The sequence below is a fragment of the Octopus sinensis genome, linkage group LG8 (assembly GCF_006345805.1).
Source record: "Octopus sinensis linkage group LG8, ASM634580v1, whole genome shotgun sequence".
Lineage (NCBI taxonomy): Eukaryota > Metazoa > Mollusca > Cephalopoda > Octopoda > Octopodidae > Octopus > Octopus sinensis.
Window position 1 is genome coordinate 37,724,011 of NC_043004.1, and position 18,649 is coordinate 37,742,659.

Sequence of the window (18,649 nt, forward strand, 5' to 3'; positions counted from 1 at the left end):
ACATACAGCATCAAAAATGCAGTAATTCTTTTCAGCACCGGAGTCGGCAAAAGGCAGCAGCATCTAGCATCAGAAGTTAGCCATTTTTTTTAAAGACAGGGTGACCAATGTAACAGTTGTGTTAAGGTGGTGTCATTGGTCACCAGTTGTAATGGTATGTATTATGATAGTTGTAATGATATGCAACGGCTCTTGTCGCATCAGAAGGAAGTTCTTTCTAGTTGGGGTTACCAATTGTAATTGTGGAGGTGCAATGGCCCAGTGGTTAGGGCAGTGGACTCACAGTCATAGGATCACGGTTTCGATTCCCAGACCAGGCATTGTGTTTATTGAGCAAACACACCTAAAGCTCCAGAAGGCTCCGGGTGATAGCAAACATTCTCTCACTCTTTCTTCCTGTTGCATCACTGTACATAAATCCCCTCACTAAACAAGTTTTTCAAAACCTGTTTTTGTCTGTACATATATATATTCCCCTCCTATTACCGAAAGCTGAACAGTTATCTCCCTTACCCACAACAATAACCAATTACCTTCCCTTAGTTTTCTACTTGTGAAGTCATTCACTCGTAAATATTGTCACACACACCATGGCCAAAATTTCTTAAGAAAAAATACATATTCAAATAAGTAAAGCATAATATGAATAGCGAGAGCGAAACCGGTCGATATATTAAAAATTATATTAAAACTACGTAAAGTGTGCGTATTTTCCTTTTTAATTTCTTATATACATTACAACTCACCAAGTGGAGATAGTCGAAATTCCTTCTTTCTGTTACTAATACTATATATATATATATATATATATATATATTATATATATATATATATTAGCTGGTCCGTACCATCAAAAATGATAGCTAATTGTAGTATTTTATGTATAAAAATGGGTACAGAAAGGTGAAAAAAATCAAACACTGCTTCAGCTATGAGTGTGTGAGTATGTGTGCGTGTGTGTGTGTGTGTGCGCACGCGCACGCGCGCATATGTATACATTTATATGTATGAGTAGCACAGTCTGTAGCAAATGCGGTTTTCTATACTGTCACAGCCCGCCTCCTTTATTAAGTGTGTCTGTTTTATATGTGTGTATGTAAATGCACGTGTGTCTGTAATTCTATTTTCTATGTATCTTTCTAAATAAACAAACACATACACTCACTCAAGTATATAAATATATTTTACTCAAACGCACACACAGAGTAAAGGAGTGTCAGTTATTTAGTGATAGTCTAAGTGATGGGGTAGTAGGAAGGAATAAAGAAATTAGGAATATAGATTAGGTGGTTGGACAGGTCAGTGCTTAGTAGTAGAAGAATATGCTTATCCCTGCATATCTTACATCTTTCATTCCTCCACTTCACTCTCTATTTTGTATCTTATCTAAATTAACTATTATTTAACTATTTTCTCACACTGTCTCCGATGAAGGGATATAATAAATATCCTGGAAACAGCTGTAAGACCTTCTATTTATAAATGTTCTAAAATCTTCACAGCCTTGTTTTTTTTTATCTCATTCTGAAAAAGGAAATTATATATATATATATATGTATGTATATATATGCATGTATATATATATATATATATATATATATATATATATATATATATATATATATATATATATATATATATATATATATATATATATATATATTTAGTTTTGAATATCTGGAGTTCTTGTTATTTTTCATTCATTTGTTCACATCTAGGCTACAAAAGGTATTTGCATATTTTTGTTATGATTATGGCAACAATTCTCAAGGCCATCCTGGGAAAGGTGGACAGATTAAAAAAGGCCACCAATTCGTACATTGATGACAACCTGGTGAATGAAACCATAATGCCAGCAACGGAGTTCATCGGCCACCTGAAGAGTTTTGGACTGATCGCCAAGCCACCAGAGGCAATGGAGGGAGGTGCTGCACGGGGCCTCAAGCTATGGAGAGACAAGGTCGGCGCATTGGTGTTCCGGCGAGGGAATGAGATCCCCGAACTGGGCGCCAGCATGAATAGACGGGAACTGTTCACGGTGTGTGGGAAGCTGGTGGGACGCTACCCGATTGCAGGTTGGCTCCGGACAGCATGTAGCTTCATCAAGAGACAAGCCGAAGGAGTGAAGTGGAATGATAGAGTGGGGGAGAAGACGACTGACATGATACAGGAAGTCTTGGTCAGAGTAAGAGCAGAGGATCAAGTGAAGGGCAGTTGGTATGTTCCCAAATCAAAGAGCGGGATTGTATGGTGTGACGCCAGTAGCATCGCAATAGGCGTTGTCTTAGAAGTGGGAGGTATCATGGTGGAAGATGCAGCCTGGCTCAGGAAGATAGATGGCTGCAATCATATCAATGTGGTGGAGTTGGATGCCGTGTTGAAGGGAGTGAACCTAGCCTTGAAGTGGGGGTTGCACGCCATAGAAATCAGTACTGATTCGGCCACTGTACTTGGTTGGGTGACAGCAGTCATCACCAATGAGTGGAGGGTGCGAACCAAAGGGGCCGCAGAGATGCTGGTAAAGCATTGATTGGGGATACTGCGTGAACTAACCACTGAGTTCAATCTGAAGCTGAGCGTGATCTTTGTGCCTTCCGAGAAGAACAGGGCAGACGTTCTGACCAGAGTAAAGCAAGCCTGGTTGCAGGTGCCAGAGGATGCGGAGCAGGCTGTGGATGCAGTATGCCGTCTGAGTGACTCGGAGTTGAGGAGATTGTATACCATGCATCACATGGGGGTGGACAGGACGTTGTTCCTATCCAGGAAAGTTGACTCCGATGTAACAAGACGGAGCGTGCAGAGAGTGGTTAGTAGCTGTGACAGGTGCCAGTCCATCGACCCTGCTCCGGGCATATATGAGGTGGGAAGTATTCCAGTGGACCATGACTGGCAGTGAGCATAACACACTACCGGCTGGGGACATACCTCTCGATGGTTGACTGCGGACCGGGGCGGTTGGCCATATGGAGGGAGATGAAGACGGACCGCAGAAGAAATTGTGAAAGTATTGAATGAGATATTCCTGGAATGAGGCCACGTGGATGAACTGCTTCTGGATAATGGCACTGCATTTCGCTCGGAGGTGCTGAAAGAAATGCTTGATGGGTGGAAGGTCACCCGCTTCTTCAGGGCGGCATACTGGCCAAGTGGAAATAGGGTGGTGGAAAGGTATCATCGTACCATCAAGACCATGGCGGAGAGGGGCCACATTTCACCAATCGAGGCCGTATTTTGGTACAATATGTCACCCAGGTCAGGACAAGCTGAGGAGTCGGTGCCACATAGGGCAATATTCAGGTACGAGTGGAGGCATCCGTGTACTGCATCAATGCGACCCGGGGCAGAGGAAGAGCATGCCTTCGTGCAGGTCGGGGAAGAAATTTGGGTAAAACCCCTAAATTCACGGTGTACATCAAGATAGGGAAAGGGAACAATAACCTCCATCAATTCGAAGAACAACATCTCTGTCGATGGTATGCCGCGCCACGTTTTGGATGTACGGAAGATTGTCCATGCCTCAGGGGATGCAACCAGCAGCAGTGGGCAAGATGATGAAGACAACAACAGTAGACAAGATGATGAAGACAACATTGTATTTCTTTCTCCCGTTGCTTCTTTTTCTGTTGTTCTTTTTCTCCATCACACTACACTTTGTTTGAGTTAGCATTCTACAGTCAACTGGAGGTTACTGTAGGAAAGATAAGTTACATTCCTTTGTTCTCGGACATGCATTCAGCTTTTTTCCACAGATATAAATAGGAAACTCCAGAGAACATCAGCGGTCAGTATTTTTCACTTCCACGGGCTGTACGCCTTTCGCTTTCTGGCAAGTAGCTTTTCCTAACAGACACACATCTAAGAGTGCGCGAGCTTCGTATTCTTCTTGTACCACTAGACTACTGACTACTACTATAGCCTTGTACGAGGTGGTGCTGAAAAGTTCCTAGCTTTGGGTAAAAGAAAATACAGGAGGATCAGTTAATTATGCTTTTATTCAGCAGATTCCCCTCTCACAATTACACACTTATTGCAGTAGCAATAAGTGTATGATTTTTCAAAGCCCTGTAAAAGAACTCAGAAGACTGGACCTGCAATCACGCCTTTCGCGACACCTTTAAAGCCAGGAACTTTTTAGCACCTCGTCGTATACTGACCCTATGTGCAAATAAAACTGTAAGCAGTGTTTTTCTTTTCCGTGTTGATTATTACACTGTCTCACAGGGTTTGAACAATTTAATCATAACATAATGTGCTGCTGTACGTGGAGCTTTCAACTGGTAGCGATTGCTTTTGTAAGTTGTTTGCAAAAAATCTAGGTAACTAATATTTAGTTTCACCTTAGATTCAGAAACATGTTTTGAAATTTCAAGCTGTATTTAAGCAGCCCGTTTATCTATTTGCATTTGCTTCAATGTAAAGCACACTAATAAGAGGGTTATTTAAAAAAAAAAACAGAAAATTCGACACGCCGGATTTAATGGTTCACCATGACTGCCCCAGTTTGTATAGTTCTGAAGATTTTAATACAAAAAATAAAAAGAAACTATTTATATTTCTTAATTTATTTGTAAATATTAACTTCTAAAATCTAATTCGATAAATATCGAATCAACGATGGAACATCTAAGTGGTCACATGACCTAGAAATAGGAAATAGCAGTCAAATTTCTTTAAAACAATCCTTACCTGTTAAACAAAAACGAACTCATTGGAAAATATACATCTTATGGAGTTTCTACCTATGCCTTTTCTGCAGATTGAGCAGGGCCATCTACCTAAAAGGATTTGTGATTTGTTTGCCTTCCTTAGAGCAAGGTCATCAACATAGAGGAGCTCCCGGAGGCAGCCTGTCTTAAATTTCTCTATTATTGCTGGAGGACTATGATGAATAAGAGGAGGTTGAGGACTTATCCTTTGTGGACCCCTACTTCTACCCGGAATTCTTCGCTATACTCGTTACCAACCGGAAGGCTGGACCTGCAGTCATGCCTTTCGCGACACCCTTTGTACATGGCTTGTACAGCTTTCACTAACCACTCATATTTCTCTAGTTTCCGCATTGACCACCAGATAAGGGATCGGGGGACCCTGTCGAAAGGACTCCATGTCAGTGAAAGCCAAGTACAGAGGTTTATCTTTGGCTAGGAATTTCTCCTGCAGCTGTCTTACCAGAAATATAACATCAGTGGTGCTTCTGCCTGGCACAAACCCCAAACTGCATCTCGCCTAAACTAACTTTCTCCCTAGTTGGTTGGGCTATGACCCTCTCCGTGACTTTCATCACCCGATCCATCAATTTGATACCTCTAATTATTTCTATCTAATGCCTCATCTTTACCTTTCTAGCAGTTGGCTATGGTGCTGCTGCATCAGTCATTAGGTATGACACTTTCGTGTATCACCTGATTGACTATACGGGTGATTAGACTAGAGCCTACACCGTCAGATATTTTAAGTATCTCAGCAGTGATTCCTGATGGATCGGGGGCTCTCCCTTCCTTCATACCTTTAATTGCTTTATCTATCAAGACGCTACTGATTTGAATAGCTGGTCCCTCTGTTGGGTCGACATTTGGCAGGCTCTCTTTCTCCTGTTCATTCTCTTCATTTAGCAACCTTTCGTAATGGTGTCTCCAAGTCTCTCTCACACATTGTCTTGCAAAATGAAACACTTCAAGTCTTTGGTCCTTACGACACAGATCATTGGCAAATTTTTTCTCATCTGCTTCCCCTCTGGCTAAGTAAACCTGCCTCCTAGCTTCCCTTTTGGCGATGTGATACGGTTCCCTTCTACTACCATTCTTCCATGCCTGTTTCTTTTCCCTAATGACCCTGTCAACTACATTGTTCCACCACCACATTACCTTGGGTCGAGAAGGGACTTTGCACCATCCACAGATCTGGTCAGTACCCTTGAACTGGTTTTCCCATAGGAAACTTCAGTTGTCCTTCACATTATCCTCTTTTTCGTCAAAATCTTCAAGTAATACGTCTCTAAATCTCTGTCCATTCTGAGGATCCATATGCTTCCAGAACCTTCTTTTCCATGCTGGTCGTCTTCTGGGTATTCATTTAGTGCTGATCCTAAAGTCGCTAACTAGTAACCTATGTTGTGGGCTGCATTCTTCGACTGGGAAGGTTTTGGCATTTATAAGTAGCTATCTTTCCCATTTCCTAGCAAGAATGTTGTCAATCTGATTAGTGTGTCCATCAGACTGATAGTTGACTGGCAGGTTTCTTGAAGTTAGTATTACAGATCATAAGATCATTTGCATCACAGAACTCCAGCAGCCTGGTTCCCTCCTCATTGCGGGAGCCAAGTTTGTAGCCATCAACATGCCCGTTGAAGTTGCTATCTACAAAGAGAAGGTCCCTGTCATTCGTCGACGAGTTGTCTGCTAGATGGTGTCATAAAATCGGTCTTCTGTTCATCAAGTAGCCCTGGTTGAGGGGCATAACCCAAGCTAATGGTTGCTAATTCATGTTTCAGCACTACTATCACAGACTCTGACAACCTAGATTACCTTATTAACCCATTTCTCCGTAAGAAGTATACCCACACCCCCAACCTTATCAGTGTATTTCATCTGGGTATTAGCGTATTTAGTGTTACAGACTGCTGTTGTATGACGAGAAAGAAAGAAAGAAAGAACGAGAGAAAGAGAGAATGAGATAATAATGGCGGGAAATGTATTACTACTCGAGAAGCAGGTCACTTCCCAGCAATACTATATCTAGGTCTTCTCACCCACCTACACAAATACCACAGTCAACAAATTTTGACATGTACATATATATATAACTTCAATAAATTAGAATAAAGTTCACAAATAGAACACTACTCGAAGCGTTAAGAATGGTACAAGTGGCAGTGGTAAGTGACCTGATAACGTTATTTCTCATAAGCACAACAATAAGCTTCTTCAATTCATACACATATTTATTCATTTAAATAGAATTGATGTATTTTTTTAAAAATATGAACAAGGAAACCTGAGAAAGTGTCTTCTACTGTTGCATCATGCCGACCCGTGTCTTGTGAATGAATTGGGTAGAAATAAATTATGTGGAAACCCGTTGTATGTATGTGTATTGTATTTGTCCTAACTACCACTTGACAGGAGTGGCTGTGTGGTAAGTTGCTTGCTTACCAACCTCATGGTTCCAGGTTCATTCCCACAGCGAGGAACTTTGGGCAAGTGTTTTCTATTATAGCCTCGGGCCGACCAAAGCCTTGTGAGTGGATTTGGTAGATGGAAACTGAAAAGAAGCCCGTCGTATATATGTATATATGTGTGTGTGTGTGTATGTTTGTGCGTCTGTGTTTGTCCCCCTAGCATTGCTTGATAACCGATGCTGGTGTGTTTATGTCCCCGCCACTTAGTGGTTCGGCAAAAGAGACTGATAGAATAAGTACTGGGCTTACAAAGAATAAGTCCCGGGGTCGATTTGATAGACTAAAGGCGGTGCTCCAGCATGGCTGCTGTCAATTGACTGATACAAAAAAAAAATTCTCTTCAACTTAGCAGTTTGGTCAATGAGACCGATAGAATAAGCGCCGGGCTTTAAAATATGTACAAGAGTTGATCTGTTCGACTAAACTAGGAGTTCTCAACCATTTTTTTATCTATAGACCCCTGTGATTACTTTAGCCATTCGATGTTTAAAATTTGTTTTATAGAAACTTCTTTCAATAATTCTTCTTTTGTTGTTTCATACATTAACTTGTTTAGGTTGAACTATGTAAAATGCTAGAGAAAGAAACCTAGCCGTTTCTTGCAATATATATACATATGCATACATCGAAAGTAAAATTTTTCTGGTGAGCTTAAAATATTATCGTGGATCCCAATTTACTGTTTTGTTGTGTGAATCTTCAAAAATCTTATATGGAACTTCAGGGGCCATATAGACTCCAGTTGAAAACCACTGGACTAAACCTTCAAGAAAATGCCTCACTGTATAATGATTAAAACAAATAAAAGATTAAGGGATAGCTAAAATGAACTTGACGTTGTTTATGTACACGCATAATCTAGAATACGACTTTTAAACGCTCGTGAATGGATCTATATAATAAAGAACGTCTTGCACCCTTTAACTTTTTCAGCCTCTCTCGTCCTTCACTCTTTTGTTTACATGCATCCACCATCAATGCTTATTTATTGATCCTGGAAGGACAGAAAACTTGGGATCAAAGAGCCAGAGCAATTACTGCAGCTTATTTCTTTGATGCTCTAACGATTTTCTCAATCAACTGCTTTTGCTTCAGCCTGCTTGACTCGCTATAAGGCATTTCTATTTCACTTTTTGTTAGTGAGGGCATAGTTTTTAAACTTTATTGCAGTCTTTACGATCCCAGTTTCTCTACGTTTTGGCCCTCGAGCCGTTGCTGAGGAGGTTGGAAACTATGAGGGGCACTCCGCAAGATCTAGGGTGCGGAAAGTCAGCTTCGGCGTATGCGGACGACATCACCGTCATCGTATCCCGAGTCGAGCACCTACAGTGGGTGGGTGAAGCCTTAAGGGATTACGAAGCGGTGGCAGGAGCGAAAGTCAACCGGGATAAATCGGTCGGCTTGCAACTCGGCACCTGGAGGGGCAAGTCGATGTCTTCCGACAACGTCGTAGGACGTTGGACGGAAGGGCCAGTGAAAATGCTTGGAATCTGGTTAGGTCCGGATCTCCAGATAGAGAAGAATTGGAGCGAGGCGGCGAGAAAGGTGGCTCTCCTAACTCAGACCTGGTCTGAGCGGAAGCTGTCCTTGAAGGGGGGGGCGGAGGTTGCAGAGGTGTTTATCGCCTCTGTAATCATTTACCGCCTGACCGTCATGCCTTGCCCTGATTCGTGGCTGAACAAGCTGGAACGCATGCTCTTTCGCTTTTTGTGGAGGGGCAGCAGACCTCTTGTAAGGCACTCTATTTGCTGCAAAAAGCCGCTGAAGGGTGGGTTAGGGATGCCGTGGCTAAAAATGTGCAGACATGCGCTCAGGCTTAGGCACCTCTGGCTTTACTTGGACGGTGAGCAGGTGTGGTCTCTGTTCGTCAAGCTATTATTTCCACAGTTCACATCGTTTACCAAACTGAACCCATGGATCAAGTGTAGACCGAGGTTGGGCATGTGGCATGTAGAGTGCCATCAGGCACTCATGCCTCTCTCCCAGTCGGGCAACGCCGGTGGCGGGGATACTACCTCGTTCTTCTATAGAGGGTTAGTAGAATTTAAGTGTAACGACGTCCTGGGTGAAACTCTGGGCTTCGACGAAGATCAACTGGCCAGACTATTCCAAAGAACATTCAGTCCAGGGTCTATGGATAATTACTAAAAGTCCCTGGCCTGGCAATGTTACAGAGGAGCTTTACCGGTTTGAGATAAGCTCTTTAGACATAGGTGTGCACCTTCGTCGGTTTGTGCAAGATGTGAGAGGGACAGTGAAACTGTCCTGCACGCGATTGTGAATGCCCCAAGGTGACTGAACTCTGGGCTTATGTCGAACACCTGCTGTCGCATTCGAGAAGAGTACAACTGTCGAGCGAATCTGTAATTAAGATCGTTCCGCCGACCTCCCTGAGTAGGGAGGAGCGAGCCTGTTTTCTCTCGGTAGTTGCTGGGGCGATAGAGGTAGTATGGAAGACGAGAGTGAAAGGAATTGCAACAGGCATATTTATCTCCAGTCTCGAGCTAATCGACTTTTTCATTTTCCATATGAAACAGAAAATAAGGCTGGAGAAGAAATGCCTGTCGCAAAGTGTGTTTCGTAAAAGATGGAAGTATATAGCAAGTATGTTGCAAGTGAAAGAACCTGTTTAAACGAGAATGTAAAAAAAGGAGAAAGCAAAGTCTTCAGTGTGAGTATGTGGTTTGTGGGGTCAACCGCGTCCTCTGCTTCATTTTTTGTTAATCACTCATTATATATATTTTAATTGCTTGTTTATTCATACGTTTCGTCTCATTCGACACCCTGACCCCAACGTTTGTTTTGTCTGTCCCCGTATTGTCCCCTCTTTTTCTCAACCTTATGGTGAATAAAGAAATACTCTCTCTCTCTCTCTGGCCCACAATGGGCACAATACATGATAATGTTTATAATATGGAGCTCTATCATTTATATTTACCCCTCCGCCTCTTCAACAATTTCTCATGTCGATATGACACAGGGAACGGAAGCATTGTAACTATGCTTCCATCTCTGAAGATGTGTTTAATAGTAATAAAATTTATACTTAACACAATGATTTTTTACATTTAATAATTTTTCAATTTGCCTCCTCATCAGGTAACAGGAAGTAACAAAGGGATTGGCTATGCCATTGTCAGAAATCTGTGTAAAAAGTTCAAAGGAGATGTGATAGCAACAGGTAAGTTTGTTATTTTACTTAGACGAACTTATTGTTATTGTTTTACAACCACCACAACTATTATTGTTGTTATTATTATTATTATTGTTTATGGGTTTTTCTTCTTCTTTCAAATTTGCTTCCATTTCTTGCCGGGTGTCTTCCCGACTCCTAGGGCAAAGAAACTCATTGTATACATTGGTAGGCCATTAAACTAAACTCACTAGTTTTTTTTGTTTTGATAGAAATAAAGTAAAATTAGAATACATGGGTAGTAATAGTTCTCACATCAACAATGCTCTTCTCAATACGTGTGATGTACCAGTTAAGACAATCTTTTGCACTTCTTGCAGGGATGGTAAGCCAGGGATCATTCTGATATAATTTTCGGTTCCATTCTTGATCATTCCTAGTGCTCCTTTATTATTATTATTATTATTATTATTATTATTATTATTATTATTATTATTATTATTATTATTATTAAGGTGGTGAACCGGCAGAATTGTTAGCAGGCTGGACAAAATGCTTTGCAATATTTCGCCTGTTGCTCCGATCTGAGTTCAAATCCCACCAAAGTCAACTTTACCTTTCATTCTTTCAGGGCCAATAAAATAACTAGCAGTTGAACACTGGGGTCGATGTAATCGCCTAATTCCCCTCCCCCCCACCCCGCAAAAAAATTGCTGCCCATGTGGAAATATTTGAAATCATTATTATTATTGAGGCTGGAAGCACCACGGCAGAATCATCACACTGTTGGTCAAAATGCCTTGTAGTATTTGTTCTGGATCTTTCTGTTCTGGATCTTTCTGTTCTGAATTGAAATCCCTCAGTTTGTCTTCCACCTCTCCAGGATCAGGTCAGCAAAATGGCACCAGAGAACAACTGGGATAGATATAATCGGCTCTTCTCCATTCCAGGTTTATAGGTCTTGTGCCTAAATTAGATTATAATTATTTAATAATACATTACACACCTTCTCATAATCTGGTCTAGCAGTATTTGTGAAGGAGAAGCACAGGGGGCATCAGTGACGATGGGCACCTCGCTAGTTGTCACCTTCATGGGAATGTGATCAGTGTAGACGTAACAGTTTGTGATGTATGATTTAGTGTTACATCATGGACATACATGTTCTCATGACTTCTGTAATAATACAAGGCTATACCAAAGTCCTGTAGAGGGTGCAAAGAGGAACTCCGTAACATTCAGTATCCCTGTCAGATGACCGAGCTGCTACACATATGGGAGCCAAACCGTTTAAGGGCATTCTATATAGAAACCTGTCTAAAACAAAAACAAAAAGAACAAACCATGTATCAATCAAGTATTAACCCCCAACTGATCATACCCTCACAATACAATCCATGTATATACATACCTTAATAGTTTTGGTGTTGTTCATATTGTTAATATCTTGTATCATTTTCTTCATCGTAATCGGAGCTCCTTGAATCTAAACCATTGGTTCTCAACCATTTCTTACATGTGGACCCCTTTGATTCCAGTTTTACTCGGGTGGTCCCTTGTAGCCATTTGATGTTTAAAAAAAGATCCTATTTCATTTTCATAACTAAATATTTTTAGGAACTGCATAAAAAATTGTTAAAACATTTTATGCATTGCAGAAATACAATTTATTGCAGACAAATTTTAACAACAAAATGTTAGGGTTAGGGTTATACAGACCCCACCTCCCAAAAGCTATCTGGACCCTGGTTGAGAACCAGTGATCTAAACTATAGAATAAATAAATTTTTCTTCTACAGTGTGTGACGTTTTCATCAATACAACTGTCTTCCATTTTTTTTCTTGCAAGCTCGTGATGTTGGACGTGGTGAAGCAGCTATTGCAAAACTTAATGAAGAAGGATGTCACCCCAAATTCCATCAACTCGAGATCACAGACTCTAAAAGTATTTCTGCTTTAGCAAAATATTTGAAAGAAACTTATGGAGGTGTGGATATTCTCGTTAACAATGCTGCTATTCTTTATCAGGTAATAAACACCTTCTAGTTCTAGTTGTTTTTAGTGTTTAGCCCAAGGTCAAATTTAATCCAAGCATATCATCCTCATCATCATCATCGTTTAACGTCCGTTTTCCGCGCTAGCACGCGTTGGGGAATCATATTCTTATTTCGACTTGAGGTGTCTAGGGCTACATCATCCAAAATGTGTCCCACTTTTTCCCTAAGATACTAGTGTGTGGTTTAAGTAAAATATATCTGACTTTTCTAACAAGGTGAGAGAAAATACAGAGGCTTCGTCAATGTTGATGCATTATGTGTGTGTGTATACACACACACAGATATATATATATATATATATATATATATATATATATATATAGAGAGAGAGAGAGAGAGAGAGACAGACAGACAGAGAAGCTGAAAACATTTAAAATATTTTTGTGTCTTTATATAGACATGCAATTCAAATGAATTGCTTGTTCCATCAGTGGATCGACCAAAGAGATAGAATTTTAACTTTAAATCCTTGTACAGCATTTTATTAATTAAATCATACGATAATTTTTTTTTTAAATGCTGTTCCATAAAACAGAAAATGGTGACAACAAACATATATACAATCCACCAACCAGAGACAGAGGACTAAATAAGTAGTTACGTTTCAGAAATCTTAACCTTATAATAATATAATAATAATAAACATTGTGTACAGTGCTCAGGTGCACTACAACTCATCTAAAGTGCATATATAATCAGGTGTAGTTTCGACGGATTTCGGAAAGCATGAGGGCCTTAAAGGATGCAGTGTCATGGCAGTCAACAACTGACGCAGGCAGTTTATTCCATGTTTCAGCAACTCTGAGCGTGAAGAAATGTTTCCGAAAGTCATGGGAGCTGTGTTGTTTTCTGACTTTGTAGGCATGTCCACGTGTGTTAGACACATGGAGATCAAAAAGGTGTTCAGTGTTGTTATCTACGTGTTCATCCTTCTACATATATAAGTAACATATATATGAATTGATAAGCCCACATGTGACATCCAAAGGTACATCTTTTTCCTCTGATGAAATTATACTCATGTCACATAAATGTAAATTTAATGCATAGATTTCTAATTAAATTATTGAGTATTAATTGAAACGGCTGCAAAAAGTCAAGATAACCAATTTGTTGTTAATAATAAACAATTATTAACTTCCTAATCTCCACTTTCTTTTCTTCTTATATATATATATATATAATATATATATATATATATATATATATAGATATATATATATATATATATATATATATATATATAATATATATATATATATATATATATATATATATATATATATATATATATATATCACGTGACCGACCAGACCATCAGATGTTGTTACACATCGCTGGTCACAATGCGTTCACATTGTTTTAGCCTTCGAATGACGCCACTCCGCCGGCTAAGCGAGCTGGCCAACAGAAGAAAGAGTGAGAGAAAGTGTGGTGAAAGAGTACAGCAGGGATCAGCACCCCCTGCCGGAGCCTCGTGGAGCTTTCTAGGTGTTTTCGCTCAATAAACACTCACAATGCCCTGTCTAGGAATCGAAACCGCGATCCTACGACCGCGAGTCCGCTGCCCCAACCACTGGGCCATTGCACCTCCACATACATACATACATACATATCAGCTCAGAAAAATATAAAAATTATGAATTTTGGAAAATACACAATTTTCAACAAAATTTTCTCTGAAAGTTTAAGGGACATATGTATGCTATGTGATTAACATGTCTACAAGTTAATCATAATGAATATATCATATTATGTAAATTAGCGAAATCTTATGAAATAAAATATGTATAAATAATTGACCCAAAACAATAGGTTTGTAATTTTTTTTTTTTGTTTCCACCTTAAAATTTTGCATTAATTAGAATTAGAATTTGATATATTATAATTATTTTAAGAGCCCTGTTACAGCCTTCGTCTCATAGTAAACTGCAGCAACAGCATCATCATCAGCTTCATCACCAGTAATAGCAGTTGCAGCAGCAGGAGTGGTGGTGGTAGTAGTAGTAGTAGGAGTAGGAGGAGGATATCAACTAACAGTGTATAATTTCTTTTGTTTAGGAAGATTCAACAGTCCCCCTTGGTGAGCAAGCAGAGGAGACATTAAGATGTAACTTTACTGCAACTTTGAATGTCTGTCAAGAAATCTTTCCGCTGTTGCGTCCTCATGCCAGGTATTTATGCGTGCGTGTGTATATATCTATATATATATATATATATGTGTGTGTGTGTGTGTGTTTGTGTGTGAGTGCATGAAGGCACATGGTTCAGTGCTTAGAGCGTCGAGCTTATGATCGAGAGGTTGTGAGTTCAATTCCTGGACTGGGTTGCGTGTTATGTTCTTGAGCAAGACACTTTATTTCACGTTGCTCCAGTTAACTCAGCTGTAAAAATAAGTTGCGGCATCACTGGTGCCATGCTGTATTGGCCTTTGCCTTTCCCTTGGATAACACTGGTGGCATGGAGAGGGGAGGCTGGTATGCACACACACACACACACACACATATATATATACACACACACACACACATGTATATATACACACAAACATATATACATATATATACACACATATATACCTACACAGATATATATATATATATATATATATATATATATATATATTATATATATATATATATACATATATATAATTGAGATTCAGTTGAATCAGGTACTTAATTTGAAGCACCAAGTAAGTCTGGTATTATATGCACAGCTCAAAGTAAGATGAATAAAATCTAAATAAGCAACAGGGTACATAGAAGTAATGCAGTATGACAGTTTCAAGCAACTCAGTTTAATTGAACAATGCAATGTTTACATCAATTTAAATGCAGAGCTGTGTTCAGCTGCACAAATAAACAGAATTCTAATCAATTGGACACATTTATATAAATTTTCTCAAATACTTTAACAGAGAAAGAAGATGGAAGAAATCCAAGTTGTTACTATTGTAGCTAAGAATAGACTATACTTCCAAGAAAGCATGAAGCCCACGGGGGTCATAGCATGTAAAGGATTGTGGTTCATTTCTAATTTGTTTTTGTTTTATCAACTACTAGGTCATAAATATTGTCAATACATTACAAATAGTAAATTGGGTATACTGTCTATAAAAGGAGGCTGGATAGGGGAGACCCTAAATCATTATGTTAATTACCAGTTAAAGGGGCAAGACACTAATAAAACCTATGATGTTAATACAGTGGAAATTTTATCATGGGGTACTATGAGTGATTGTATGCACCAACACACATATACACATGCATATACGCACGTTCACAAATGTATTGAAGGAATATGTGATGTGGCCTAGTTGTATAAGTATTGCTTTAACAATCACAAGATCATCGTTTCAGTTTCTGGACCGAGCAGTAAGTTTTATTCTTGGATGAAACACTTCATTTCATGCTGCTCCACTTCATTAAGATTTAAATGAGTTCCAGTAATAAGGGCCAAGCCTAATATTCTCAATGTGGTCTGTGATCACTTCGACATCGCACATGTGGCACACCATGCACCTGTACAAGTATTTGATCACTATAAACATATCATCTGTGCAAGTTATTCAGCAAAATGTTACGTAATCTTCATCTGTTGTTTGCAATAGGAGAGTTCACCAATACCGTAATCATTTTCTGTATCTGACAGGCTACAAAACAGTCAAATATATTTGTGTTTTATGCTTTAGGGTGGTTAATGTTTCCAGTGACTCCGGTGAAATGGCACTTGAGAGATGTTCAAAAGACCTGAGAGAAAAATTCACTTCTAACACCTTGACTATTCCTCAGCTGGTAAATTTGATGGCACAGTTCGTAACGTAAGTATAATGGATTATATCTCTTGAATGCATTTAAGTTGTTAATATTATAATACAAAGTTACGTTTCTGTGTTTGAATGCTACCGGGCCCGACTTTTCCTTTCATCTTTTGGGGGTTGATAAAATAAGTAGCAGTTGATTATTGAGGTCGATTTAATCGATTTAACTCCTTCCCCGAAATTGCTGGCCTTGTGCTAAAATTTGAAACCAGTATTATAATACAAAATAAGGTGGGTGAGCGGGCAGAATTGTTACCATCCCAAGCAAAATGTTTAGCAGCATTTTATCTGTTTTTACGTTCTGAGTTTAAATGCCACCAAGGTTGACTTTGCCTTTCATCCTTTCAGCATTGATAAAATAAGTACCACTTGAGCACTGTTGTCAATGTAATCGACTTACCTGCTCTCCTAAAATTTCTGGCCTTGTGCCAAAATTTTAAAACAATGTTATAATACAAGGTTCAAGTTTACATTATTTTAATGCCCAACCCATGCTGTTCCTGTCCCAATAGTGATAGGAAGAGATAGATTCTATGTGTAGGTGTGTGATTTATATTTTTAAAAATACTACTCATTCATTAGTGAAGGTGCATGGCTCAGTGGTTAGAGGTAGTGAATTTGATTCCCAGACCAGGCTGTGTGTTGTGTTCTTGAGCAAGACATTTTCTTTTACATTGCTTCAGTTCACTCAGTTATAGAAATGAGTTGCCACGTTACTGGTACCAAGTCTTGGATAACATCGTTGGATAACATCGTTGGCATGGAGAGGGGAGGCCAGTATACATGAGTGACTGCTGGTCTTCCATAAAAACCTTGCCCGAACTTGTGCAATCCTACACCTACTATTTCCATTATATGTATTAAAAAAAAAAACAAAGAACTTTACAGAACTGAGTTAGCTAACTGCTTTATTGTTTGGTTTACTGAAGTCAATGAAACAATTGTTTTGTTGACACAACAAAACAATTGTGGCCCCCAATAAAACCAGTCTTGTGTCATGCCAATTCCATGTTAGCAACTACTGGTTTATTTGCATGTACAGTGGAAACCTTCTGTAACAGTCTTTGCCGAAACTAACTCTCAGGAATCCCACAAGAAGCAATTGTCTTACATCTCAATAGTTATTTCTCTTACATCTTGAATGGCATTGCTGCAGTACATGCAAGCAACCTAGATCTCATCAGAAGAGTTCCACCCATCTGAATGGCTTAAAGATACTCCCCAGTTACACTGTCTTCTCACTTTGCCTCTTGTACCACTACTTTAATAGACTCTACTTCTTGGAGTTTGCAAACTTCATACTCCCTTTACTCATCCGTTCTGCCCAACTTGTCTTTTCTGATCTCATCATTCTTTTGTTTATAAATCTCCAAAGACTGCACTAATCACTATGCCTAGTTCATCCTTCAGGGAATGTTGGCCTTCTGGAATACCTTTTTTGCTTATATTTGTTGGTTTATAGGTTTAAGAGGAACTTATAGGTATTTATCCCCCTAATATAGGAGAATCTGTTAATCCCAAAGGCACGGCCTCTCCAGACTCAGCAGACAGAATATGTTGCCGGATGCCACTACCTCTCCTCTGTGTCATGTCTCACTGATGTTCATACTCTTTTAATACTATTCTTGCAACTATCCCTCACTCCATTACTTGCAAATGTGGAGCTGCTATAAGTGTCTTTTCCATTATCTTCTGTCATTATTGACACTCTTTATTATTTTTCCTGGAACTGTCTCCCTGCTCTTCAACAGTTTTGCTCTAATCCTGTTTCCTTTTCCAAATTCTTGCTCTGTATGTCCTTCTAACCCTAGATAATTTTCCACAAATGCCATCTTTTATATCTAATTTATTTGTCATCCAGCCCTAATTGAACATAGACAACATAGAACAGTGAAGATCCCAATACAAGCTAACCACACTTCAACTGGTTCCACAATAAAAAAAACATCTACTAAAAGGGTTAACGAATGATTGGGGTCTAAGATAGGTTCGAGTGGCCCCCTTTTTCTTATCTCATTAATGACATAATATCCCTAGTGCTGGTACCGCAGTAAAATGCACCCAGTTCATTCTGTAAAATAGTAGATATTAAGAATAACATGCAATCAAAACAATCCTACCAAAGTGAAACAAACAAGTGGGGCATTCCACTCCTGACCACATCTAGGAGGACTATACCTCTAAAATAGAATTACTTGAACAGTGACAACCTGTTCCACTCATGCCAGCATGAAAAGCACATGTAAAAATGATTGTGTTGGTGATATTATTGGTTTTGTACTGGACGTCTTGAATAAACATCTCAATGACAATGCTGTTGTGGGAGAAGAGGAAGGAGCGGAAGGGGGAGGGAAAAAACAGATTGTGAATAAAGCATTTTATAAATTTGACCTATTACAATGTTCGACACATCCTATTTGCTGAATGTTATATAATAAATATTGTAATACAATAAATAT

The 18,649-nt window shown here is 39.3% G+C and overlaps 2 protein-coding genes across 2 annotated transcripts in view; both read left to right on the forward strand.

Annotated features, from left to right (window-relative positions):
• The first annotated feature begins 1,753 nt into the window (after positions 1–1,753).
• On the forward strand, positions 1,754–2,530 carry LOC118764383. The gene has a single exon (XM_036505150.1). It carries the CDS (start codon positions 1,754–1,756, stop codon positions 2,528–2,530), a length of 777 nt encoding a protein of 258 aa, XP_036361043.1.
• Positions 2,531–6,740: 4,210 nt separating this feature from the next.
• Positions 6,741–18,649, forward strand: part of LOC115214799 (carbonyl reductase [NADPH] 3-like) — a 25,247-nt gene continuing 13,338 nt past the window's right edge. The window contains exons 1-5 of the mRNA XM_036505357.1: positions 6,741–6,874; positions 10,277–10,358; positions 12,160–12,338; positions 14,429–14,541; positions 16,062–16,190. Of these exons, the coding sequence (XP_036361250.1) occupies positions 6,857–6,874; positions 10,277–10,358; positions 12,160–12,338; positions 14,429–14,541; positions 16,062–16,190 (521 nt within the window). The 5' untranslated portion in view covers positions 6,741–6,856. The remainder of the gene's footprint in view (positions 6,875–10,276; positions 10,359–12,159; positions 12,339–14,428; positions 14,542–16,061; positions 16,191–18,649) is intronic.